The sequence below is a fragment of the Sprattus sprattus genome, assembly GCF_963457725.1.
Source record: "Sprattus sprattus genome assembly, chromosome: 8".
Taxonomy (NCBI): domain Eukaryota; kingdom Metazoa; phylum Chordata; class Actinopteri; order Clupeiformes; family Clupeidae; genus Sprattus; species Sprattus sprattus.
Genome location: NC_137927.1, coordinates 25,429,202 through 25,456,766, shown reverse-complemented (window position 1 = coordinate 25,456,766; position 27,565 = coordinate 25,429,202). Strand labels below are relative to the sequence as shown.

At 43.0% G+C, this 27,565-nt stretch overlaps 3 protein-coding genes across 4 annotated transcripts in view; 1 reads left to right on the top strand and 2 right to left on the bottom strand.

Annotated features, from left to right (window-relative positions):
• Window positions 1–8,435: 8,435 nt before the first annotated feature.
• Window positions 8,436–11,599, bottom strand: cyp19a1a (cytochrome P450, family 19, subfamily A, polypeptide 1a; the record flags this gene model as incomplete). The annotated part of the gene is made up of 9 exons (XM_080843443.1): window positions 8,436–8,693; window positions 8,887–9,128; window positions 9,274–9,436; window positions 9,852–9,963; window positions 10,079–10,193; window positions 10,382–10,558; window positions 10,694–10,848; window positions 11,041–11,191; window positions 11,398–11,599. 9 exons carry the CDS (start codon window positions 11,597–11,599, stop codon window positions 8,436–8,438), a joined length of 1,575 nt encoding a protein of 524 aa, XP_080699569.1.
• Window positions 11,600–16,526: 4,927 nt separating this feature from the next.
• Window positions 16,527–21,641, top strand: gldn (gliomedin). Its single transcript, XM_080843093.1, has 10 exons — window positions 16,527–17,112; window positions 17,912–17,963; window positions 18,140–18,157; window positions 18,349–18,447; window positions 19,239–19,358; window positions 19,450–19,578; window positions 19,737–19,814; window positions 19,902–20,027; window positions 20,251–20,401; window positions 20,506–21,641. The coding sequence occupies exons 1-10, from the start codon at window positions 16,678–16,680 to the stop codon at window positions 20,969–20,971; spliced, it is 1,674 nt and encodes a 557-aa protein (XP_080699219.1). The 5' UTR covers window positions 16,527–16,677; the 3' UTR covers window positions 20,972–21,641.
• A 1,420-nt stretch (window positions 21,642–23,061) lies between these two features.
• dmxl2 (Dmx-like 2) overlaps window positions 23,062–27,565 on the bottom strand; it is a gene marked incomplete at both ends in the record, with an annotated part of 42,883 nt that continues 38,379 nt past the window's right edge. For both annotated transcript variants that reach the window (XM_080844144.1, XM_080844145.1), the window contains 9 exons: window positions 23,062–23,271; window positions 23,444–23,661; window positions 23,987–24,039; window positions 24,212–24,303; window positions 24,521–24,598; window positions 24,954–25,081; window positions 25,694–25,754; window positions 27,052–27,193; window positions 27,386–27,507. In XM_080844144.1, coding sequence (XP_080700270.1) covers window positions 23,062–23,271; window positions 23,444–23,661; window positions 23,987–24,039; window positions 24,212–24,303; window positions 24,521–24,598; window positions 24,954–25,081; window positions 25,694–25,754; window positions 27,052–27,193; window positions 27,386–27,507 — 1,104 coding nt within the window. The remainder of the gene's footprint in view (window positions 23,272–23,443; window positions 23,662–23,986; window positions 24,040–24,211; window positions 24,304–24,520; window positions 24,599–24,953; window positions 25,082–25,693; window positions 25,755–27,051; window positions 27,194–27,385; window positions 27,508–27,565) is intronic.

Genomic DNA, 27,565 nt, shown 5'->3' with positions numbered 1-27,565 from the left:
TTTTCCGGGGCACTGAAAACTCCTTTTCTTCAGCGGAGACACGCCAGCTGTCCGTGGTCAGAATGAAACTGCCAGAGAGGCTGCCTCCTATTTGCTGATCTCTCACACACTCTTTCTTTTTCAGTAGTCTTTCTAGCTCTCTTTCGCTCTCTCTCTCTATCTCTCTCCCTCTCTCTGCTTTTCCTCTCTCTGATTCTCTCCTCTCTGTGTCTGTCCCTTGCTACTCTCTGACTCACTCTCTCTCTCTCTCTCTCACACACACAAGTGCTCTGTGCTTACTCCCTCCCTCCCTCCCTCCCTCCCTCCTTTCCTCCCTTCTCTGCTCTCGCCCCCTCTCTCTGTGCCTCCCTGACAGTTCCTCTCTCTCTCTCTCTCTCTCTCTCTCTCTCTCTTTCTCACCCTCTCTCTCTTACTCTCTTTCTCTTTCTGTCTCTCTCTCTCTGACTACATGTCTTTCTTCCTCTCTGGCTCAGAGACTATACCGTGCTGGAAAAGGGAGAGAGGAAACACTCTCGTGCCTCTCTAGCAGTAGGCTTTCGTAAGAGCACCACCACTTTCCTACTCAGAGCCATAAAACTCATTCCTCTGTGGCTCATGTATGACTGGCCTCCCTGGCTCTCATGAGTAGGCAGTCGGCAGTTATCAGCTCTGATCTCTGGACGGTTCACGGCTGAAGTCTGCTCTTAGGAATGTGTACAGATTAGTGCTGCGTTGTGAGATTTTATTACCGCAGAATCTGTCTGGAGCCTTTCGTTTTCCACTCTACTATCAATGTATATGACATGCGAATCGTCTACTGTTCTGAATACACTGATGTTTTTTGCATTTAAAAAATACTGAAATTGTGAATATTAGGTCAGTGGCAGGTTACAATATGTGTTTTTTTTAAATATTTTAATCAATTTTGAAAACGTATTTTATTGGAAAGAAAACACCTATTACTATACACAAACACAGTCACAGCCAGAGTTACTATTTGTTTATTCTCTCTGTCCAGAGTCGGCTCAAACCGGTGTGGTTTATAGAGAGGGAGCACTTCCAGCTACCTTCCCATCCATGTGTCGAGTTATGGACAGCTCTTAGGGACTTTTACAAGACTCTTATGGCCACAGCTAAACACTGCAGCCTTTCAAATAAACATTTATAAATGTTTATTCCCACCACCCCTAAAGAGGCCTAATTCATGGGTACTCTGTGCTAACGTTAGCGATTAGATACAGTAGGTGTGGTTACCAGTAACCACAGCACATAGTTCACAAACAAGGTTTTATCATAGTTAGTTACACATGCGCGCACAAATGTTATTTATGGTTTGCTTGTGAGTTTTTTTCCGTTCTGACCAGATGTACTTAGTTTAGCTGAGAGTAGTTGTTGAGAAAGAAACTGATGTGTTTCTTTGAGAGATCCTAGTGTCTTGGGAGTGCATTATTGCGGGCAGTTGTGTGAGTAGCTCTCATCATTAGCTTGGGAAACAAATTCAGGGAAACTGCTATAGTAAAGTGGAGTCATGCATATATATTCAAATAGAATGTCCTGCCTGCTCAAATCTATTCAGGCAGCGGGTTATGTCTAAATGGACATCACTGCTAGAAATATTCCACATCTGCTTTGGATACTGCCAGCTCTAAGGGGGAGAGGTATCCAAAACCACACTTTAATGGGAGTTAATTACCGTTGGAATTGTCTCCCATACTGCCACATTGAGACCCACTCTAACGCAGCCGGGTCATTCAGTGACATTCACACACACAGACACTTTGTCTGCCGAACTCGCTTTTTTATTTCCACTGAAGAGGCACTTCCGTGATGGGGACGGAGATATTATTCATCCTCTCGTCTGCCGCCAAGAGTCAGGGTCGGGGTTGTGTGGAGTGACTAGCTCTAGAGTGTGCAGGGAAGGCTGTTTTTTTTGTGTCTTTTTCTGGACATAATGTGTTACAGATATCTTTTGTGATTCAGGCTCGGAAGCAGACTCCCTAGGAGAGCCAGCGTCGGGGTTGTGTGGAAGAAGTTTGCTGTTGATCAGATCTGTGCTTTGGCAGGCCTCTCCTCTTTCAGTCTCTCAGAAGGCCCCAGTGAATGAAAGGGCTCAAATGGGCTCTTGTTTCCTGTTTGCTGGGGTGTTTGCTTGTGAAGAAGCCCCCTAAGTCTGTTGAAAGACACATCAAAGATCACGTTGGTGCCTCTGTTTCCTCCAAATAAAGCTGCAATTGACCTGATGTATACGATTTTTCAAAGTCCATTAAAGAGTTCATACATGTTGCCAAATGTTGCCCAATTTGTAGATCTTTTGGGTATTAACCTGTGATGTTTTTTAAAGATGGCAAACAAAACAAAAGCAGGAAACCAGCATGACTGTGTCTCAAACCTCTCTGGGCCCCCTGAAATCATGGCTTTTCCTTGGCAACAAAAGTCAAGGCTCTGCAGCTTAAATAGGCGGGTCACATTGTGTGGAGTCAGTCTTAGGGTCAAGGCTGATTTGTTTGTGTGTGGAGAAGAGCTGGGCTGCCCTGACATCCTGTAATTGTGGCCCAGCACAGAGAGGAGAGGTGCACCTGTGGGGGGTGGACACAGAGAGGAGAGGTGCATCTGACGTCCTGTAATTGTGGCCCAGCACAGAGAGGAGAGGTGCACCTGTGGGTCGAACACAGAGAGGAGAGGTGCATCTGACGTCCTGTAATTGTGGCCCAGCACAGAGAGGAGAGGTGCACCTGTGGGGGGAACACAGAGAGGAGAGGTGCACCTGTGGGGGGAACACAGAGAGGAGAGGTGCACCTGTGGGTCGAACACAGAGAGGAGAGGTGCACCTGTGGGTCGAACACAGAGAGGAGAGGTGCATCTGACGTCCTGTAATTGTGGCCCAGCACAGAGAGGAGAGGTGCACCTGTGGGGGGAACACAGAGAGGAGAGGTGCACCTGTGGGGGGGACACAGAGAGGAGAGGTGCACCTGTGGGGGGAACACAGAGAGGAGAGGTGCACCTGTGGGTCGAACACAGAGAGGAGAGGTGCACCTGTGGGGGGAACACAGAGAGGAGAGGTGCACCTGTGGGGGGAACACAGAGAGGAGAGGTGCACCTGTGGGTCGAACACAGAGAGGAGAGGTGCACCTGTGGGTCGAACACAGAGAGGAGAGGTGCACCTGATGTCCTGTAATTGTGGCCCAGCACAGAGAGGAGAGGTGCACCTGTGGCCCAGCACAGAGAGGAGAGGTGCACCTGTGGCCCAGCACAGAGAGGAGAGGTGCACCTGTGGCCCAGCACAGAGAGGAGAGGTGCACCTGTGGCCCAGCACAAAGAGGAGAGGTGCACCTGTGGCCCAGCACAGAGAGGAGAGGTGCACCTGTGGCCCAGCACAGAGAGGAGAGGTGCACCTGTGGCCCAGCACAGAGAGGAGAGGTGCACCTGTGGCCCAGCACAGAGAGGAGAGGTGCACCTGTGGGTCGAACACAGAGAGGAGAGGTGCACCTGTGGCCCAGCACAGAGAGGAGAGGTGCATCTGACGTCCTGTAATTGTGGCCCAGCACAGAGAGGAGAGGTGCACCTGTGGCCCAGCACAGAGAGGAGAGGTGCATCTGATGTCCTGTAATTGTGGCCCAGCACAGAGAGGAGAGGTGCACCTGTGGCCCAGCACAGAGAGGAGAGGTGCACCTGTGGGGTGAACACAGAGAGGAGAGGTGCACCTGTGGGTCGAACACAGAGAGGAGAGGTGCACCTGTGGCCCAGCACAGAGAGGAGAGGTGCACCTGTGGGTCGAACACAGAGAGGAGAGGTGCACCTGTGGGTCGAACACAGAGAGGAGAGGTGCACCTGTGGGTCGAACACAGAGAGGAGAGGTGCACCTGTGGGTCGAACACAGAGAGGAGGGGTGCACCTGTGGGGGGAACACAGAGAGGAGAGGTGCACCTGTGGGGGGAACACAGAGAGGAGAGGTGCACCTGTGGGTCGAACACAGAGAGGAGAGGTGCACCTGTGGCCCAGCACAGAGAGGAGAGGTGCACCTGTGGGGTGAACACAGAGAGGAGAGGTGCACCTGTGGGTCGAACACAGAGAGGAGAGGTGCACCTGTGGGTCGAACACAGAGAGGAGGGGTGCACCTGTGGGGGGAACACAGAGAGGAGAGGTGCACCTGTGGGGGGAACACAGAGAGGAGAGGTGCACCTGTGGGGTGAACAGTGTGAGCTGTGCGTCTCACGCCACAGTTTTCCACACTCAAGATAAATTCGGGGTGTGCCTCTTTTCAGACTGAACATTTAAATTCAATCGACAATAAAACTGGATTGCTCTATTGTTGCTCCTGATGTTGCCTTAAACAACATCGAAATTGTGAAGTCGAGATGATTTTTCCCTTTAAGGAATAAAAGCACTTCAAACATACTTGAGTTGGTTACTGCACTCTCACTGTCAATTACAATATGCTCAAGTGAAGGCTTCTAAGCCTATAAAGTTGGAGAACTTCAAAACATCTCTAAAAGGCAGATGTGAACTGGGCTTTGTTGATATCGGGATACGTACAGTATATCAAGAGAATTGAGGACTAAATGTGCAAGGTACCGTCTGCCTTGTAGGCTTTTCCTAATAACATTTTGGATAAAATATAGAGCAACTGGGTAAATATAGCCTCCTGAATCATCTGTGGCTCATGTTTGTCTGCGGTGTCCATTACTTATTACCTATTACTTAACCGATGTGCGAGCTTCAGTAAAGACCCATTTTATGAGGGAGTAGAGCATTATTACTATTTCATGCTCCCTTTTGTAAAACACGACCATGCTTCACTCTTATCTGCAACATTTACCAAATGCCTCAAGGTGTCTAAATGTTCCCGCTATGGCCATAATATCTTGGTCTTCCACTCAGGGGAACCACTCTGATCTCTCTCCTGCTCTCATTCTCTTCTTTCTCTGCTGATCATAAGACTTGGTCTTATCTTTATTCATGAATAAACACTGGACTTCAAGACTTTTAAGATATTTCGATATTCTTCGGGCTGATTCAGTCATCTTGCTCAGTGTGTGTGGGTGTGTGTGTCTGAGTGCGCACAAATTGACAGAAGGACATTTAATTGACCACAGTGAAGGAATGACCACTTTTTTTATCAGATATTAATTCGATATAAAATCAGAAACAGTCATGTCTTTGTTGGCATGATTTGAAATGGTGTCATGTAGTAACGGGGTACTTCCACTGAAACAGATCTATCTTCATTAGCTATCTCCACCGCCTTTGATGGTCTGTAACTTTGGCCTTTCAAAACATCATCAAAGCGTGGCCACAGGTTGCCTTAGGAAAAGACTTGCATGTGTGTTTATTTCATAATCCAACAGTTTATATTATTTCTTTGCAAATAATAAAATGTCTGTCTGATTTAACAACCGTTCGGTGATCAGAGGCAGGACTGTAAACATAAGAACTACAAGAGGCTAAATCTGGGGGCCCTTGGGGAACTGCATCTGTTATTGTGTGTAAATGGGCCTGTGACCGGGAAGGGTCTGGACATCATTTATTAACCATCTAGTTGCATTTGAGGTCATCTTGATAATGATGTTCCTGAATCCCCAGTATTTTCCCATGACTTCCTGCTTTTAAAAATAAACAAACAATAACAACAACAGCAGCAACTTCTCCTTCAAAGAGCATCCTGACTCATGCTTTGCATTAATGCTGGTAAATCTTGAGTTGGGCTGCATCAAATCAGTCTTTAACTACCGTTGTACTTTAAGAGAGATTCTGAAATGTCATCACACACTGTTAGATACTTAGGGGAGACGCTAAACCTGTTAATGGGGACCAGTGTTGGGGAGTAACGAGTTACATGTAATTGCGTTACGTAATTTAATTACAAAATAAATGTAACACTAATTACAGTTACTGGAGAGAAATGTGTAATTCAATTACAGTTACTTACGACATTTTTCAAAATTACAATTTGAATTACATCTTAATACTGTCAGCAAAACCTTGCTCAAATGTATATTTAAAAAAAAAAAAAAAAAAACTGTTTCGCATGTTTTTCTGGCTACTGTACAAACACCCCCGTTGTCATTTCCCTCCACAATAGTTTGATCCAGAACTTTCTGTGTCTCTATCACGTCTACAGCGCCATCACGTCTGCTAGTAGGCCTACATGCCTGTGCATGCAGCGATCTGAATTTCAGTTGCTAACAACCTACCAGAAATGTATCACAGAAATTGAAAAGTAATCAAAAAGTAATCAAAAAGTAATTAGTTACGTTACTCAGATAAAGTAATTCAAATAGTTACACTACTATTACATTTTTAACAGGGTAACCTGTAACTGTAACGAATTACATTTCTAAAGTAACCTCCCCAACACTGATGGGGACTTAAGTAATGGTCTGTGATCATGTATGATTTCTTACCCTCAGATGCAAACAAAACTAATCAGTACTTAGGGGCTTCCGGGCCACCGTCCAAGTCTTTCTGCAGCTCGCCTTGATGAAAAATTTCTGCTGAGATGTAGAGTAAGCACTATTTCCTTAGTCAAAAAGATAAATGCTGGAGTGTGCAGCAAGCTGTTCTTTTCTTTAGTTTGTTTTGAACCTGTTATCTTTTTCACATCGTCTGCTACCTAACACCTTGCCGGAAAGCTGATTCAGTAATCAGACGACTCCCTCGGGAGCAGAAGCACAGCTTCACTTCAGCTGTCAATTACAAATTACACTTTTTTTTCTCCAAAGGTGGGCCTACTTTCAAAAAGAATTGATATGGAAATTTCCAGAATTGAAAGCAGAGGCACATGGCCATATGTAATTGCAATGCATTGTTTTGCTGTTCACTTGGCCCCTCTGCATGTCTGCATGACTCATCAAGGTCTTATTGAAATGGCAGAGCTAATGTAGGTAAAATGTTATATTGATTTCACCAAAGGGAACAGTGAACATGCCTGCCACAGTTCGTTTGATGCCTGCAATCATTTATAGCCGCTAATGCATAAAATATAATTATTTAAAAAGCTATAACCAGTATCACACCAGTGTTTAGATATGTACTTCAGTGCAGTACCCAGCCCTTCAGAGGTGATCATTTCATTAAATCATGCTCACAGAGTGTAACAGCCACGCAGAGAGGAGAGTGGATAGTGGGCTCTGCTCACAATGGTGCAAAGTGGAAAAGACAGACACATCCAAACAATTCAGATAAATTACAAAGTTTTAGGACTTTGAGGAATAATGGACCTAATAAGGACTGTCAGAGCCATAGGCTAGTTGCATGTATGAGGAGCCTTTCAAATGTGAGTGTGTTGCTTTTCCCGGATTTCTCATTTTTGTGAAGGTACCCATGTGTGAGTTCAGCTCATTCCCTTTAATTAATGTTGTGGCGTCAGCTGTGGTATCAATCTGACAGCAGAGACCCTGGAGGAAAGCAATGCACACCACAAGGACTTTTCACATCTACTCGATGAGTATACGTCATACAGACTATTTTTAAACATCCATTTTAAAATACTTTTTTTTTTTTTTTTTTTTTACAGATTCTCATCAAGCCTTCATTCAAATTAAGATTTTTTTTTTTCTGGTTTGTTTAAACTAGGAAAATGTGACTTGACTTAGTGTAGTTTAATAGATGAGGAGGGCAGAGCAGAGAGGGACGTTTGTGTACACAATGCATATCTGTTTATGTTTGGTGGCAAGAGGGTGGGTGTAATATGATTGAATGAACACACATACTGTGGTTTATACATTTAGGCAAACATCTGTGGGAACAGGACCTCTTGTGTCTCTGAAGAGGCGACAATGAGAGCCTAGTGACTGTCTTCTGAATGGGCTCCATCTGCCTCTGAAAGGCCATTAACGGGCTCAGCAACTCAGACCCCAGGGCCGTCTGCTCTCAGCGGACCTGTGGTGACTCATTGGGCTGTAGGCAGCTCTCACTGTTAGGCCATGGGGTATGGCTGGTTACCCAACAGTTTTTTCCCCCACTCATCCAAACACTCCATTGGTACTGGTATCATTTTTTTATGGCTTCTTCCTCTGAGTCAGACAGAATATTTAATGAAAAGCTGAACTGACATGTCACAGTTAACCCCCCTGTCTATTCTAACTTGAAATAAATAATACGATATTGACTTCGGTCTATCCTTTTCATCAGTGAATTACCCCAAGAGTATTCAGTGAATAGCACAGCTCGTTTGCTCTCAAAACAAGGCCCATAGCGCCCTCTGCTGTCCATAAGCTAACAGCATTCCAACTACAATTAAACAAAGCTGGGAAAAAAAGACTGTTTAAAACCATTTATATTTAATCATACTTTTAAACAAACAGTGTTCAGTTATAATACAACACACAACATGATATACATAAATCATATACAAAACACAGTAAAATACACCATTTACATCAAATTTCATAAAGTGATTACAAAGAGCAGATAAATACAGCAAACATCACAAGACTGTAGGCTACAGCAGTGAGACATTATGCTTTTCCTGGGTTGCTTCTTAAACGCTTTCGTGGAATGAACCGCACCATCATAGGGGCGTCATCCACCTCCACCGGCTGCTGGGAGAGGTTGTTGGTCTGGGGAATGTTTTCAACAGTGCAGTCGTGCCGTGGACACACGGAGTAGCGGGAAAGTAGCGTCACCAGGATGGACTTCATCATCACCATGGCGATGTGTTTCCCCACACAGGAGCGCGGCCCTGAGCCGAAAGGCTGGAAGAATCGATTGGGCACCTAGCCAACAGAGGAAACAATGGTAAGGACTGTTTTTAGAAAGGTAGAACAATAATAGAAGAAGTATTTTCGGATTAAACCTATTAGGCTACAGAACTTTCTTCAATATGCGACTTTGTCACAACAAGGCAACAAGATTGGCAGCAAAGTATTAATGAACTATTATTTCTGAGTGATACTGCTTCACACTTACATTTTCGTCGAAGTTGTCTAGACTGAATTCATTCGGCTTCTTGAAGAATTCCGTCTTGTGCATGCGGCCTACGTTCAGTATAATGTTGGTTCCTTTGGACACTTTATAGCCATCGATAACATCATCCGCCAATGCCCTGCGCATGGTGAAGTCAACCACTGGGTGGAACCTCAACGACTCGTTAATGAAGCTCTCCAGCACTGGTAGCTTCTGAAGGTCGGCATGGCGGAGATACTTGTCACCTGCCGTACATACACAAATGAACCCCATTAATACTCACATTTTGGATGAAGTGTAATTGCCAACTCAATGTTGTAATGCTGTGACAGTTATTGAGGAACATTTTTAATAGTAACGTTGACAGTAACAGCGTGTCACTTAACGCACCTATTATAGTATCCAACTCTTCTAGAATCTTCTTCTCCACTTCAGGGTGTTGCTTGAGTAACAGCAGCATGAAGAAGATGCTGATGGACAGGGTGTCTGGAGCAGCAATCACCATCTCCAGCACACACTGGCGAACATTATCTGCTGTCAGCTCCCCTCGGCTCTGTAAAAACACAGAATAAGACCACAGGTGAAACTCAGTTCTGTCACACTTCTTATGCATGAGGGATGCATATAGGCAATCCGACCTTTACAGTCAAACTGCTGTATGTTTGTACTGCAATGTGCAACATTATTTCATGCTGGTAAATGCTATCACCAAAAGTGTCTAACCTGCAACATCATTTCATACTGGTAAATTCTTTCACCAAAAGTGTCTAACCTGCAACATCATTTCATACTGATAAATGCTATCACCAAAAGTGTCTAACCTGCAACATCATTTCATACTGATAAATGCTATCACCAAAAGTGTCTAACCTGCGACATCATTTCATACTGATAAATGCTATCACCAAAAGTGTCTAACCTGCGACATCATTTCATACTGGTAAATGTTATCACCAAAAGTGTCTTACCTGGGCAAATATCAAGTCTGTAGTAAAGTCAAAGGTGTCCAACTTCTCTGCAGAGCTCAGCATTGCTCGTTTCTCCTCAATCAGGCTCTCAATTGTGTCTTGAAGTTCCTGACTGAAGATAAAAGTAGGAAAATAAACAAATGATAAGACAGCATGTCAGATATTCGATATAGAGACAAGTTTCTGGCAGTATCATCAGCTCGGGAGTATAGAGACGGACTACTTACGCTGCGCTCTTGTGTTTGTTATGAAGCCACTCAAACTTGAAGTAAATATCAGGCTTAATCAGGACGGTTTGCCAGGTGTCAAAATACCTCTGGATCTTGAGAAGCAGCTCCTTTTCTAAAAAAAAAATCCCCCATCAAACATCAACATCAAAATGTTTCTGCAACCATTTTGCTCCTGCTTATCCAGCTTCAGTTGTGAACAAAACATGTAATGGATTTATTCACTGTATCATGTTGGCCAAAAATTAGAACACAGTATCATTGACAGAATATCGCACAGCATGGACAAGCAGCCTGACTGACCATCGAAGGGGACTCCCAGGAAGAGTCTGTTGGAGATGTCGACCACCACGCAGCGCAGCAGGTTGAGCACGTCCACGTGGCCCTCGGTGCTGCTCAGCTGCTCCAGCTGCTCCAGATGCTTGTTGGTGGAGGACGTGCATATCTCCAGAGTCCTCTGCAACCCTGGACCTGTCAGCGCTAGAAGCCCCAACACAGTCACAAGATGTCATCAACAATGACAGCATAGTCACCATGAAAGTGGACTCAGGATGATGTCATTTTAGTGTGACATTTACTTTTTTTTTAGTTTTTCAACATTCAAAAAATATGTACCTTTAGCAAAGAATGTTCGGACCTTCTTCCAGAGAGTGACATTTGAGTTGAAGATGATCCCTCTTTCATCCATTCCTATACACTGCAGGCCCTGCTTGCTCCCAAACCTGGCTGTGTACTTGGACTGCTTCAGGACATGATATACAGCAGAAGACCTATCACACAAGTGGGTCAATATTAATGTGTGCAGTTCACTATCTGACAGAGATTAAAATTTTCACAAGAGACCACTGTAAAAAATAAATATTCTTGGACATTCAATGAAAAGATGTGCTGCAATTCTACTCTTTTCTGCATCTATACCTCTTAAACAGTATCAAATCTGAGTAGAGTTCAGTTCCTTTTACCTGCTCAGGATGAGAGTCTCCTCTCCATTGATCCACACTCTGACAATGTCTCCATATTTTTGATTGTAGTAATTGCTTGCTGTTCCAATCCCAGTCCAAATGAAGCGTGAATAAGATAGTAGCGGTCCTAATCCCAGATTAAACGAGGGACCTGCAATGAACATGAAGGAGGACATGCCGGTTTACACCTAAATGGAATGCTCAAGCGCGTTTTACATCTGTGGTAAGGATTGTCAATAGTTATCTTCCATTATGCAATGCATTCCAAGATACTCTTTAGAGAGAGTGAGAGAGAGAGCGAGAGAGAGAGTGAGAGAGAGAGAGAGAGAAATGTTTGTTGTAGTCTATGGCACTGACCTGGTAAAGAGGTCGTTTTTCTGTTGAATAATGCCACCAGCATGAAGATTATGAGCAGCAGTGCGCTGGTAGTCCCAGACACTTTCTCAGGTAGGCTGCTTGTCATGTTCAGTGGCCCAGCGATCCACAGCTCCATCATTGGCTGGTCCATATGCAACTGGTCAATGGTGTGCAGACACGGCTGTAACAGTTCCGCTGCCATTTTAACTGTATATTAAATGATCACCAACAGGTCCCTGCAACAGTGCTAGGTTTTGGATTCAGATGTTCCCAGCGTGGCTCAGTTTTGAAGTAGGCAGTCTTATATACCAAAGACACTGACAGGAGTTAGGTCAGGGTAATGCAAAAGTCATAACAAAAGAGGAACATACCAAACAAACCCAGGGTAGCCTTGCCTCCGAGTCGTGTCCAACTTCTCATGTCCTTGAGAATTTTGCCAAAGAGTTTCCAAAGCAACTCTTCTTCCTCGATTCCAAACCATATAATTTAGCATATGTTACAATAGGAAAGGACATAATAAACTATGTGATTTAACATATGTTACAATAGGAAAGGGGCATAATAAACCATGTGATTCAGCATATGTTACAATAGGAAAAGGACGTAATAATTGCACAATGCCAGAGCAATAAAGCACACCCTTTTGTCAGCGCTGTGATATTACATAACATATATATTATTAACAAACCCATAGCATTATTATTCAGGTGATTATTGCACTTGACCATCTTCACATATAACTTCACAGATTCTTAGTAACATTGTAGCGAGCAGAACTCCTTAAACTACAAACCTATAGTCTGAGTATTAAAATATTGCTACGTCACACATAAATGGGATTTAGAATCAAATCAATTGTTTTTCTTTTCACAATTTTGCAAATTTGTGAACTTGCCTACTGCATGAAGTTGGGACAGACATACACCCCATGAATGTTTTGTACAATTTGAAATCATATATTCAATTTATTTTTTAACTCTCCACTGCCTTTTCTTCCATAACATTCTGTAGCATGGCAAATCACATCAATAGAGGACTGATGTCATTAGTTTGGCTTCAATAAAACCAGCCCCTGACTGACTGTTTTAAAATATCCAGTTTGTTTATTCCTTCAACATTAATACTGTAGGTTTAAAATGATGAAACTGAATAAAACTGATGACAGTATAATAAACATAGTAATTCAGTTTTGTAATTATTCTGGACTAACAATATAGTAAAAGTATAGATAGCTCCATTACATGTTATCAAAGCTTGTCTGTACAAGGGAAATGGCTCCTCCCCTGTTAAATGTGTACGTGTGTGGGTGTGTGTTTCAAGTTATGTCAACCAGAGGTCTTTTGAAATACATATCATTTCCATGTTCACCAGCTGGTGGCAGGTTTGAACATTTGCAAGTACAAAATGCTTTGGCAATGTACAGCTCGCAGATAGCTTTAGACATGTAGAAGATGAGTGGCAAGGCCTCCCTGTCTGTTTTTAACAACAAAGATTCATCTCAATATTCTATTAATGTTTTTGACCAGAAGTCCAGTTGCTTGAAATTAAACTTGAAGATATTTGAAGATATCTTTCTAACTAAAGGGAATGTTAATAATCTAATACAATACAAAGTTATGAAAAATGAAATGTAGATGAACTCTAGTAAGCCAACTTAATTTGACCCTTGAAAAAATAAAAGGGCAGCAATCGTTTTTCATAGTAATCTGGCAATTCAAAATCCCCCTATTTGGGTTAATAGGGTTTCATACTGAATACTGTGCTTGTAGTATGTATTTTACAGTCCGATTTGTGGATATGTAGCAAATAATTATTTCCTACGCAAGCATAACTTTCAAATGTTCCTTAAAGATCTTGGCATCCATTATTACTAATAATATTGAACATCCCAGTGTGTGGACTAATATTTCTGTCACATACTTTATTGAACTCCAGCCTTTTCCCTTGGTGAAATAACACCCAAAGTCATCTTTCTCTCTGTACACATGATAACAGACTTTGTTCATAGTATTTATTTCAAAGGACTTTGGTGGCGTCATAGGGCCCATTGTGCCATCAAATGTGAATAAAAGGACTCTGTGAATTCACTTAACGCCTACACTCTTCATGAAGGAATCTGCTGGAATCCAATGGGGATCTTTGTACATGTAGGGTCCAGCAGCTTGGATAATGCTGCCTGTATAAGTATGGTCATTAAGTCCTTTAGACTAAAATGAGCAGTCATTTTCAGGGCATACAGCATGATTGAGCTATGGAGGAGTTCTAGTACTTTCTTTCAGACCTCCCACTCCGAATGTCAAATTAAATAATTTATAAAAACGTAATTCATGTTAATATAACCTTGCCTCTCCCTAGAGGAAAGTTCACATCCATCTTCATCTAAATAATTGGGATAATCATTTTGTGATTTTGCCCTTATCATTTCCAGCATCTCCTTAGATGTGGTTATGTGGTTTGTTATTTATTTATTCTTTGATTTCTTGATGCCAGGATTTTAAGAAACACAGACCTCTCAGGAATTGTTGTATAAGTTTGGAGCTATTTATCAGGACCTTTCATTTTGTCTTGGGAGTTCTTTCATCACAAAATAGCTGAAGCATTGACCTTTACCGGGTCCAAAGAAAGCTATTTTACAGAAATACACAAAATGGAGACTTCACAGAAAGAACCCTGGTTAACCCCTCTAGCATTTCAGACAAAGAAGTTTTAAGTTGCTGGAACATAATGGATGACTGATACATTAAAGGTACATGAATCAGCCTTCTGTATGTCTGGACATTTTCAGGAGCCCTCTCTATTCTTTAAAAAAATGAGTTTGACTAAGTTGAACTGTAAATCATCAGTCCAGCCATGGTGGTGACAAGCTGAATAGCAGACTTTGACTGCTCAAGAAGGGTTTTGAGCCATACTCTACTGAGGAGGCCATTTGTTATATTTTATGTGATCCTAAAACGTACGTCAGCATTACTTATGTTTACATTTTTTAGAGACAAAGAGTACATTTTGATACCATTCAGCATTTCATCATCATGGCCCTAACGAGTGTGTCTCTACTTAGTGTAGTAGATCATAATAATAACTGTTTAACCATAATAACTCAATTTGCATCAGTCCATTGACCGATAACTGATAAATCTGTCATAGCTGGCAAAAACAGATCAAAAACAGATAGATCAATAGACAGATCAAAAACAGAAAAATAAAACGTCTTTCAGATAACTGAATCATGTATGGATTGCAAATGAATGGCACGTGTGTCACCATGCCAGAGTTGAGGGAATGCACTGGGTTCATTTTCTGGGAAAATGGCAGCCTTTGGACTCGTGCTGCCCACTCATTCCGCCTCTGCGCTTTGGACAGAAAGATGACGAGTGTCCAGTCTCTGATTCGTCACTTTCCTGAGCGCCCACTGTCCCCGGCGTTGCTGGTGACTGGAGATGTCTTAACCGGCGGTCAGCGCCTGGCCGAATACAAACATGGCCAGCTGCTTAGCCATCTGCAGCCAGAGTAGGTGGCGGCAAGTTTCCTTCTCACAGCATGTGCCAGTAGTATAGGAGAAAGAGTGTAGTGTTCCTCACCAAAAACATTGCCAAACCACTTCCCTCTCCATTCTCAGGACACCAGATTGAGAAGCTATTGTATTCACGAGGCGTGTAGCCATTAGGCGTGGGCTATAAGTCATCTCACACACTCCATCCCACCTTAGAACTTGAAAGCTTTAACAACAAGTAATTGGTGGTGTAACCTTGAGGGAGTTGAAAGACCAGAAGTACTCTCTATTCTCTTCCTTCTCTGTCAGCTCTCATCTTGCATTTCATTCTCATCCTCAGGCTTTGAGGTTTGCTAGCAGAAAACAAACATGTCCTGCCACAATCTGGTGGAAGGGAAATAAAAGGACTGTTTTTAATTACCATACAGTGTCTGACTGACTGACAGCTTGTAATCAAAGTGTCTTTTTGTATTTTTTGTATTTCAATGAAATGATACAATTCCTAATTAATATATAATGTCATTAGACAATAATACATGTTATCTCATAGATTGGGGTACTTGTTTTATACTAATATATTACTGTGTGTATTTGCATGATGTGCAGGTAATTGGTAGGGGAGTCTGCAGTGGTATCCATATTGTAGAGAGCCTCTATTCAGCACTAATGGGGGTAAGGGCTGTGCATGGATGGAGAAGCACAATGGAGAATGGCTATAGCATGTTAGTCTGAGAGCTTTGAATGGCATCCTCACCCTCATGCAGTCTAAAAGCCCAGCAGGACAGAGGTGGCTTCAGGTGAAAGGGCAGTGGACCAGTGCGTTTGGATGTACACCCCCAGGGGATGTCTTTACCATCTAAGAGCCAGAGATTGTCCCACTCATGCTGTCACTTTGCCACAAGGTGCTCAGACCATGGATGTGTGCTGATGTCTGACAGTGACCTATAGCTGCCGGGTACTGAGGGAGAAGCCTTGGCAGGGCCAAATGAATACAGTAGAATGGTGAAACAATAGTGTATTTAACTTACAGAGGATATGTCCTTTTCAATCTTATGTTGATTCATTCAAATTTATGGATTCTTCAAGTCATCTTTGTGAATTCATGTGTTCATGAATTCATTCTGTGTTCAGTATTCTTCTTTTCTATGTGTATTACTTCAGTTACCATTGTATATACAGTCTTATCCTTCAAATGTATGGTTAAGTAACACAATATTTCATCTTGCTAAAGTAGACTTACTAGAGTCACATTTACAATGTGGTAATTTCAATCTCTTGAGTTTTTACAAGTTGATAATACTATCATATTTTTATTATTCATTATTATTTCTTGCATTCTGGGATTATCCATCAACTGGAAATCATTTGGGGTTTCAAATGAGGGATCTGCCATTGTCTTTTGATCTAAATTCAGTAGACAGAGACAGAGAAAAACAGTGTGAACAACAACATTCAACATTTGCTCTGGGTCTCCACCCCCCACAACCCCCCTAACCCTTCCACATCGGCAACTGCTCTGTTCATATGAATTATGTCATAGGCGGGCCACAGTTACACACCAAAGAATGGGCACAACTGCATATAAATCAGGTGACCGCACAAGTAGGGAGTTCTTCTCCAGAGGCTCCAGACTGCAATGCCAACTCTGATTGACTTTGGCCAGAACAAGGGCAGCATTTATCCATTCTGTTCACTGCTAAACAGCCTAGAGCAGGTTCTGTATTACCCAGACAAAGGAGTGTGGATGAAAACACAAACCTTTTTGGATTAACGCTCACACAGAAGCACCGATGCTAACAGCGCTCCCAGACACAAGCAGAAGAGGAAGCATGAAGCTGAGCACTCACAAACTGCCCTGGATGGTACAGGCTCTGTTGTACGGCACCTGTGTGCTGACCCTGGTCAACTCCGGGGGGCTGTTCATGCTCCTGGTCCAGCAGACCCAGCTGTCTGCCCGGCTGGTCCAGGCGGAGGGCCGGCTGCAGGAGATCTCGGAGAGCTCCGTGGTGGAGTTCCTGTCTCAGGTCAGGGGCCCAGAGGACCAAGAGGAACAGTACCAGAGCTCCCGCAACAAGAGGAGCCAGGAACTACACCATGCCCAGGAAGAACTACAGCATGCCCAGGAAGAACTACTCCACGCTCAAGAACTCCCCCGTGGACAGGCGATACACAGAGCTGAGCAGCAAGGGGATATGATGATGATGATGACCTACTCCATGGTTCCAGTAAGACAGACAGCCTGTTGGCTAAATATCATTTCCCATCTGTTTCCATCTTTCCATCCATAAATATAATTTCAATCTATGCTCTGATAATATTGTTGTAATGGCTTGTTATTATTTGTATTATTATTATTATAGGCTGTTACACAATGTGCACACTAACGGGTTTGCTTGAGTAGACAGCACATTATACTTCTCTTGTAAATTGCCAGTGGCAGAATGTAATGTGTTGCTTATGATACGGTGTCCTGCATTTCTTTCCTAAAGAGTGTGGTGTCAACTGTGGCGTGAACCTGTTCAGTCATGTGTGTAAATAAATTATGTAATAAAATAGTCATGGATGTTGTGGAATGATGTTTAAGCATACACTCAGTTGCCAGTTTATGAGGAACACTGAGCTAAAACCAATGCAGTTGAATACACTAGTGCAACAATACATTTGAATTTAACAAACTCTGAACTGGCAACTGATTGTATGTTATCAGATTACTTTTTCTATTTAAAGTCAATTGTATTTCTTTCTCCAAAGTGTGAGTGTGATCCTTGTTTGTGTCCCCACACGCTCAAGAAGAATTCTAAAAAGAATGAAATATTGGATATTGGAAAAACTTAATTTTATGAAATGTAACACATTTTAAGTGTAAACATTTTATTGGAATGAATATTTGAAATTCATTCAAATAATTCAACTAAAAGGCATTACATCAGAAGTATAAAAGAATGAGTGGCATCATATATTCTCAACATCTCAACAAAATCTTAACATCTCTATCATCCACGTGATTTGTATTTTCTGTTGTAGGTAAAAGTCCTATTGGACCTCTGCAACAGCACAAAAGGAGTCTGCCTCACTGGTAACGGCACATTCCTCCATATGCAATGCACATGATATAAATATGTATGAGACCAGGCAGACATGACTCTGTAAGCACATCATGTACATGTTTTTGGATATTTACAAATGGATGCATATAACTTAATTTGTGTTGGATGCATATAACTTCATTTGGCATTTTGTATCATGTTACAGGGCCTCCAGGACCACCAGGTAAGACATCCTCTCTCTCTCTCTCTCTCTCTCTCTCTCTCTCTCTCTGTCTGTCTTTCTGTCTGTCTCTCTCGCTCTCTCTCTCTCTCTCTCTCTCACACACACATACACACACACACACACACACACACACACACACAGCTATAAGACATGGTCCATCAATGGTAGTAAAATCACACTGTGCATTACAGGTTTGCCTGGTGCGAATGGAATGGCTGGCTACAATGGGACAGATGGATCATCAGGACCTAAAGGAGAGCCCGGGGTGGAGGGAAGACGAGGGAAAAGAGGTCAGACATCCATCAGAGCTCACTGCTCACTGTCTGTGTGTGTGTGTGTGTGTGTGTGTGTGTGTGTGTGTGTGTGTGTGTGTGTGTCTGTGCATTAGCCTCTCGGAGAGGTGAAGCAGAAGTGATGGCTGGGCTTGAGGACTGACTGGGCCCCAGTGCCAAGCTTAAATAAGAGTGCACTGGCCTCCTTTAGTCATTCTGTCTACTATGGAGCTCTCAGACTGTCAGCCTGCATTCGCTGCGATGCTCTGATCTGATCAGACGGCGCTTGCGCTTCATGTGGGTTCGTCCATTCAGTCAAGTGTGGTGCGAAAAAAAGGCAGGCCGTGATGAATGCCCTCATCAGTGCAGGATGGTTTTCATAACTGTGGTTTGCTGCCACTTCCTCTTCCTTTCGGGGAGCACTTAACAGCCTTCCCACGCTGTCTGAAACCTATTCTGTATTAGTCATAGTTGGGGTGGGGTGGTGAAAGACAGCATTCATGCTTCAATGGACTGCTTCTTGGAAACCACTGGAAATGTCTGTCATTTTCTTTAGTGAATGATGTTTTGAACTGACAAGGCCATTATTATTTTAGCTATTCACATTATGTAACCACAATTTGAAAAACAAGGAATAGTCACTAGAATTTGAATCTACATGATGTTACCTGAAGCTCTAATTTTGTTTGGTTAAAAACACCAAACACAGTGCAAATCTTCTAAGAAAGTGATTTAAACTGCTAAATTATTAACAGTAATAAACAGAAGTTGTTTATAAAGAGTAATTGTTGCCTCTGAAAATGTCCCAGGTCCTCCAGGTGAGAAGGGAGAGCGAGGGGAGTCAGGTGAGCCAGGTGAGAAGGGAGAGAAAGGAGACTCCGGACCACCAGGGGAAAAAGAAGAGGGCTCCAATGATGTCATGTTGGAAGGTCAGGACTCGTACCTTTGCGCCATGGCTCCTAAATGATTGCGCGTTGTATTAGTGTGATCTGGAGCATGACCTGGTTTGTTGTTTGGTAGGTCCACCAGGTCCCCCTGGCCCTGCGGGGGCCCCAGGTCCGATGGGACCCCCTGGTCCTGCTGGCCCTCAAGGACCCTCCAGAAACAGAACCCACCGCGCTCACCAACACGTAGCTCAGAAATCTTTGGGTGAGTGCTGAGCCATGTTGCTAATGGCTGGAATTGTTGAGTATACTGTCTTCTCTTGAGTATACTATCTTCTCTGTCATACCCCATAATAATACACCGCTTATCCCTGCTAATGTAATCCATTATTTTCATATTACCATCTTCCTCCCACACCCCAGGATTATTCCACGCTATTCCAAATGACTCGACTGGCAAAGAGGGAACAAAAGAAAAACCATCAGCAGTGAAGAAAAAAGGTACAAATTACATCATGCAGACATTAACTATTTAAAACGGATGAAAAATGAAACACGGCTGACAGGATTTTATGTCTGTAAAAATAGAATGCTTCATCAGAGCACTTGGCAAACCGGAGAGCATTACCAAGATGTGGAGCACATTTGGAGCCTGGATGAAAGACACAGCTGCTCCTGACGATGAACGAATCTGGGTGGCGGACCACTTTTCTGGTAGTGATGACAGTTAGATTTACATTTTGATTTCCAGTTCACGACCCCCACTACATCAAACATGCAGTTCTTCCCCGGTTGACACAGCAGTAATAAGAATAACAGATATTTCATTGTATTCATAAGATCCAATCTTAGGGGACTGCTGAAAAAGTTCAGTAAAACCATTGTTTTTCCTCCTCTGCAGATATGCAGAATGTTCACTGGTCTTTCTTCTGTTTAGGTCGAACTATGCGGGCATACAAGAACATTGCAGCATTCCAGAACGGCAGTAGTGATAGCATCGATGTTGGGAAATTCTTTCAAGGCTGCGGTCACATTGTACATGGTGGCTCAATATATTACCACATTGCAGGCACTGTCAACATTGCCAAGTAAGTTCTCTGTTTTCCATCTCATCCAGCAAAACCTTCTGTTGAAATGATTTTAAAACTATGGTGTTATTTATTTGCTATTTTTTGTATTTCCTCTTGACCAGATACGAGCTTCAAACCAAAAGGTTACACACCCTGTCCATTGAAAATGCACACTACCACAATCTATCTTACCTGCTGCACAACTCCAAGACTTACTTCAAAGTGGCGTCCGATGAGAACAGCCTGTGGCTCATCTTCGCTTCCAGCCTCGACGACACCATCATGGTGGCTCAGCTCGACGAGAAAACCTTTTCGGTGTCGGCGTACATCAACACCAGCTACCCCAGGACCAAGGCTGGAAATGCCTTCATTGCATGTGGGGTTCTCTACCTCACCGACACCAAAGACAGCAGGGTGGCCTACGCCTTCGATCTCCTGAAGGGCAAACCTGTCAATGTCAGTTTTGATCTCAGATCACCCATTGGTATTCTGGCCATGATCTCATACATGCCTCAAGAGAAACTTCTGTTTGTTTGGGATAGCAGCTACGTGAAATCATACAGAGTGCACTTCCTCTCTGATGAATGAGAGATTATAATGGGCTAAGTAATCATTAGTAACACATTTAAACACCATTTTTGTGTCCCTATCATTTGTATGTGCTCAGCTGAAGAGGTTTGTGTGCTGTGTATTATGTGCACTGTTTTCATTTTTGTGCTTTTATATTGTGAAGTTTCATTATATGCTCATTATCATTATACACTGGTATGTTCTATTCTTGCAATGCAGCCCTATTCTTGCAATGCAGCCCTATTCCTACCCCACCCCCCCCAGTGTACCGTGAATCCCATCAGTGTTAATGTATACTATTAAATTATGTTCATTTGTCAAACAAGACCATTTTAGTCTGACTTAAGGGGATAACACTAGTCTTTAAACTGTTTAGGAATTCTTCTCTAATGGCATGGCAAGGAAAGGAACAATTGTGTCTGCACAGAATCAGAAACTGAGGACTACCAAAAAGAAAGTTAATAATAACCTTAAAAAGGGAAGTGAGGCTAAAAAAAAAGCATAGCTCTTGAAATAAAAAGGATTTATTGGACTTACAAAGGTAATGATAAAACTACCTGTTCCTCCATGAATTTTCAAGAGTGCCTTTTTTTCTAGTGTTCCCTCACACACAGAGAATATTCTGCTTTCAATAAATACACATCAGACAGCAAGGAAAGGACCACAGGATGACCAGCTCAGAACATACAGTAGACATCGCGCCCAGAAGGTCTGACAGAAACACAAATATGTTTTAATAAATACCACATACATTTAACCAAAGTACTAGTACACTAGTCCAGCTGGTATGACGACCAAAAATAAACTAAAAGCATTTGTGTTTGTACAAGCTATGGTAGTAGATCTTTTGTATATATTCATATATTTATTAAAACTTTTTTAAACCTTTTTTTTTTTTTTTACTACTTGGCCAAATGAAGCCAGACATTCATTTGTATGTAACAGTTTTCTCTAGAATAACGTTTTCATTTCTTAAAATTAAACTGAAATTTATAGTGTCTCCAGATTTGAGTGCAAATATTCATTTATGGTTGAAACGTTAAAAAAACTAAACAAACAAAAGACAAAAACAACAGAACAAAAACAATAAATAAATCGGAAACTTAAGCTGTACTTTGCTGCGTCCCGGATAGCTAAACATAAGACCTCACATTCCTAATGTAAAGGCAATAAGTATAAATATAAATACAGCAGCCTGTAATGAAATGAACGGGCAAACAATACAAAAAAACAACAAGTCAACAAAAAATATCTTGTGCAAAAAATGGAACAAACTGAAACAACGTGTTTCTTGTCAAATTGAGTACTTCAGTGCAGCCTGGAGAAAAAAAATAAAACAATAAAACAAGACATACAGATGAACCATTTCAAACACAGTCACATTGACCTCACTTCAGCGCTTCAATGGAATGTTTGCAGTGAAGCTGCCGCTCAGAGATGGCCATCAGTGGCAGCATCTGTAGCGGCGCAAAGAGATGAGCTAACGTTTTCTTTTTCACTGTGAGCCGAGCGCTAGCGGCCCGAGCTAACGGTTTCTTTTTCACTGTGAGCCGAGCGCTAACGGCCCGGTCTCACGAGGGCTATGTGCCATACATCTGTGCAGTGTGAGCAGCCAATGGGAACAGAAGGACGAGAAGGAAATAAAACGCAGATCCGACAACTCGAGTCACACTGGAAACCACTGACGTAATATAGAAACCACAGTGCTGGGAAGATGCTAAGAGTTTTCAGCCGTGGGCACAAATATGACGACAGATACACACAAAATTTTTGCTTTGAGCACTTTTACAGAGCACTATCAATAAACCTGTGTATGCACCGCTTTTACGAGTACAGTACATGCATAGCTTTCCTATAGACACACTCTATCAGAGATTTTCAGGGAACAAAGTCGGCTTCTTAAAATTACAGTAAATCTATTTCTTTTTTTCTTTTTTAAATCAAGCAAATGTGACATTTGCTTACGTGTTTCAGCCTTTGGAAAATATATTTTGCAGCGCGATTCACTTTGTTACCATCCACAGCTAAGGAAACGTACAGTTTGCTGCCATTAAAAGCTTCATTGCTTTGTGAAATCCCTCTTGGTTACCACGCGCCACTGTTACAATTTACAGGATATCGAATATACTAGCCGGGATGTTGTAGCGGTCAGGGAGGACCCTCATTTTAAGGGTACCGTCGGCACCGCAGGTGAAGATGCGGTTTCCTGGGCAGGTCTCAACCTGCATCACTCCGGCGCCGATGTTGCGGAAGATGGACTGCTTGGCGTGCTCAGTGCTAAAGGAGTGCATTAAGCCATGACCGTTCATCTTCCACACCTGAAACACAGACACATTCATGTGTGAAAACATATACAGAAACCCACACAAAATCAGCACAAAGTATTCATGGTATTTCAAATAATAATAAATAAACAAAATAAAACTAAGCCATCTAGTAATCTTAAACACTGAGGCCAAAAACATGCTAGAGATGTTTGGCCCTTGTCACCTTCATGTTCCCCTCGGCGGAGCCGGTGACAAAGAAGTCCTCGGAGGCGTCCATGGCCAGGGCTTTGATGGCAGAGTCGTGGGCCTGGAAGGTGTGTAGCAGCTGCCTCTGGCGGATGTCAAAGATGCACACAAAGCCCTTGCGGCCCCCAGAGATGATGAGCTGCTGTTTGGGCGCATACTGCAGCACAGTGGCCCCGTTGTCATGGCAAGGGAAGGCTGGCGAAACAACCACATCCCAAACGTCATCAAACATCACAACTTCCTGTTTTCTGTCATCTCAATATGCATGCATTTATAATAACATATACTGCTCAAGGATTTAACCAAGCAGGCTGTTAAGCGTGCAGTGACAAGAGCATGCAGGATGAAGAGGAAAGGTAACTCAAGACAGACATTAACATTCAAGAGAAGACCTATGCAGAACTAACGCTTTCTCTACAATAATCTTCTCTTGAACATTCACTCAAATACAGTCCATAAGAAAACCTTATTTTCACAAATATCCAAGACCAAGATATCAACGGGGACTGCGCAAGCTTACCATGCACCATAGTATTACTGGGCGAAATCAGGGTGTCCCATAGGCATACATTTCTGTAAGACAAATTAGCATACATTTCTGTAAGGCTAAAAAAGTAACTACTCCCTTGTGAATAATTCTTTATAGGTATTTTCTTATTTTATATGTATATCTCATCTTGATGTAGCTGACATTCTGAAGCCTCTTTTTATTAGTGAAATAATTTCCTTATTAATGGATACTGACCTGCTGTCATTGGATTGGCCAGCTGTGGCAATGAGACTGGAAGAAGTGATGAAAGCAAAGTCCCCACAGGTCTTGCTGTGGCACTGCCAGCTCTGCAAGAAAGAACGAAAGAAAGAAAAGAAAAGAAAAGAAAAGAAAAGAAAAGAAAAGAAAAGAAAAGAACAGAAAACACAAAAGTGAACAGGAAAATTAATTCAGCAAGCCAAACGGAGGCTGATGTGTGCAGGCACTTTGGAAATGAAAGTGCTCTGACTTGCACCAGTGATTTTAAATCCAATATCCTGTCTTTGTCCTTCCTTCCTGACTCACCAAGTAAGGTTTGGGGTTTGAGGAGGTTTGGTTGACCTGCCAGAGACTCAGGAAGCCCTCACCATCAGCAACGCCACACTACACACATGACAATCAAAAAGAGAGAGAAACATGCTAAAAAAAACATTTCTAAGAATGACAGAAAGAAACTTCTAGAATACAAACAGGTGCTTAATGTGTGTATCATCTCAGTAAACTGCTTCAAATGGACATCATGTCCACTATGTTTTTTAAATGGTAAAGTCCTTATTCCTTCTGCTATGTTCCACATCCACTTCCAAATCATCCAAAAAAATACATTTCCTACCAGATTCCTACAAAAGTGTCCTGGGACAGTACAGAGGAGGTGGTGAGGGGGATGGTAAGTAAAAGAGGTGCATGATGGGACAGGTTGGGATGCCCTGTGAGGTGGAGCTGTGAGGTGGAGCTGTACCTTATTGCCCTGGGAGTTGAAATAGAGTCGGGTGACTCTGGCGTTGCCTGCCTGCCGGAAGCAGATGAGCTGCTGAGGCCGATTCCACTCAAACATGCGGACACTCCCGTCCTGAGCTCCAGTCATGTCTGAGACACACACACCCACACACACACACACACACACACACACACACACACACACACACACACAGTCACACACACACAGTCACAGTCAGACAGACAGACAGACAGACAGACAGACAGACAGACAGACAGACAGACAGACACACAGACACACAGACACACACACACACACACACACACACAGACACACACACACACGGTCATGTTACTATCTTCATAGTTTGGGTCCTGATCATATTTTCAGAAAGGCTTTTTCTCAAGGAAAAAGATTTAATCATCTTCTAGAGTTTAATGTTTGTTAATCACACAATGTCAGATGGTTTAGTGTTTTTAAGGAGTTTGCAGAGCCTGAACACAATATTAATGCTTTTTGACGAAATACAGGGTGTTTGCATATATCAACATTAGCTGGACATCGACCAGCATGTTTTTAAAGTTAATATTCAGTGCGAGGTGTGTCTATTAAATAACAAAACTGTTATCAGGAGTATATATGAGTTATACGACTATAGCAAGTTATCTCCCTTAGAATTGAATTTCAGCATTCATCTCATTATTTCATATTAACACCTATGTTAATAATATGTGTATAAGAAAAACAGCTTAACAACTTACAATACTGATATATGGGGTGGGATGTCATTCGTTTCACATTATTCAGGTTCCTTTTCATTATCTGTGGAAGACAGATCCCATTAGAAAAGAGTCACACAAAAGCACATCAGTATCCTCATGGTTAGTGGCTTATATTACTGGGACTGAAGGGATGCCTTCTGTGGATAAAGCAGACTTTAGTGAGTTTCCAATGCCTTCTGTGGATAAAGCAGACAGTGAGTTTCCAATGCCTTCTGTGGATAAAGCAGACTATAGTGAGTTTCTAATGCCTTCTGTGGATAAAGCAGACTATAGTGAGTTTCTAATGCCTTCTGTGGATAAAGCAGACTATAGTGAGTTTCTAATGCCTTCTGTGGATAAAGCATACTATAGTGAGTTTCTAATGCCTTCTGTGGATAAAGCTGACTATAGTGAGTTTCCAATGCCTTCTGTGGATGAAGCAGACTATAGTGAGTTTCCAATGCCTTCTGTGGATAAATCAGACTATAGTGAGCTTCAACAGGCTGAAGCCAGGCAGTAATCCTGGTCAGGGGGGCCTCAGACTGGGGAGGACCTGGGAACTGCCTGGATGACGCACTTCCCTACCTTGGGCTGCCGTCTCTGAAGACTGGCCTTATCTCGAGTTTATTATTTCTCCTCTGCTCAATACTAACACAGACCCTGGTAATCTCGCTGAACTTAGACTCATCAATGAGACTGTTTAGACGGAGATTTATTGCTGGTGTTATTGTGATAAGACATTAAAATAAATATACACATGGATGTACCCCCGGGTCAAGGTTGCCCCGGGACAGGGTCCAAACGCGTGCTCGACACACAGGCCCTCATGGCTTTAAGTGGACATGGTCAGAGTGGGTCTCACGTGGTCTCACGTCACTACCCAGTCCTGCTCCCTCTCTCTCTCTCTCTCTCTCTCTCGCTACACGAGAGCCCTGTAACATCTACACTCTGCCTATCTGATTTAAAGCATAGAAGGCTTTTCTAACACACTTCAACCCTAAATAACAAAAAAGTCAGTACCTAGTCCGTTCATATTCCTCACGACCAGCATGCACTTAGTTACATGAAATCATACACACATCACACGTGGGTTTGAATAGTGCTGTGTGTCCATCTACTGGTGCCTTACAACAACTACACCCGTGTGAACACAGCAGATCCCCAAAAGACAGACGTGCTCTGGTGTGTGTAACCCTGACTGAAATGGCGCTGGAACATTAGCTTTGCAAGCATGCAGCACCAACATCCCCATTACTCATGCTGGAGGCGTAGCTGGCCGCTCATGCTGACCCTGCAGAGAGAGCCTGCAGGCCAGAACCCAGATTTAGCATGTGGTCTGTATGTGGTGAGTCACGTACCACGCTGGCACCCATGCTGGTCTGCCCGCTGCCCAGCCATGGCATGGAGGCCGAGCCAGGGATCTGCGGCGGGGCAAAGGCGGGCGCGCTGCTGGCCTGGGCGATGTTGGTGTGAGACGAGCGGTAGTCCACGTCGTCAGAGCTGAGGAAGGGGAACACATGGTCAGAGTCAGCTGAAGCATCACTTCCTCAAGAAGACACCACAGCTCTTATTCAGTCATCCCATGGTTTGAATAACACAACATGAAGTTTCAGTGTTAACTGAACACCGATACTAAACACATCACTCCAGTAGCAGAGTCGACTGGACGAGCTGGTCTTTGGGGGAACTGACCTGCGTGACTCTTTGTCAAAGTCGTCCCCGATCCAGGTGAAGGGCTGGGCAGCCAGCAGTGTGGACACGTCCACCTCCTGCACGTCATGAGTGGAGGCCAGCACGATCTCATTGGTGTTGGCCTGTGCACAAGACAAACAGAACACGCATCGCATTAGTACCCTCTGGACGTGGTGCTAA

What these genes read in the sequence shown, in the direction of transcription:
- gldn (XM_080843093.1), top strand. Translation starts at nt 16,678, where the DNA reads ATGCTAACAGCGCTCCCAGACACAAGCAGAAGAGGAAGCATGAAGCTG. An exon ending in TGACCTACTCCATGGTTCCA is followed by an intron (nt 17,113 to 17,911) that starts GTAAGACAGACA and finishes TTTCTGTTGTAG; the next exon opens with GTAAAAGTCCTATTGGACCT. An exon ending in GGCACTGTCAACATTGCCAA is followed by an intron (nt 20,402 to 20,505) that starts GTAAGTTCTCTG and finishes CCTCTTGACCAG; the next exon opens with ATACGAGCTTCAAACCAAAA.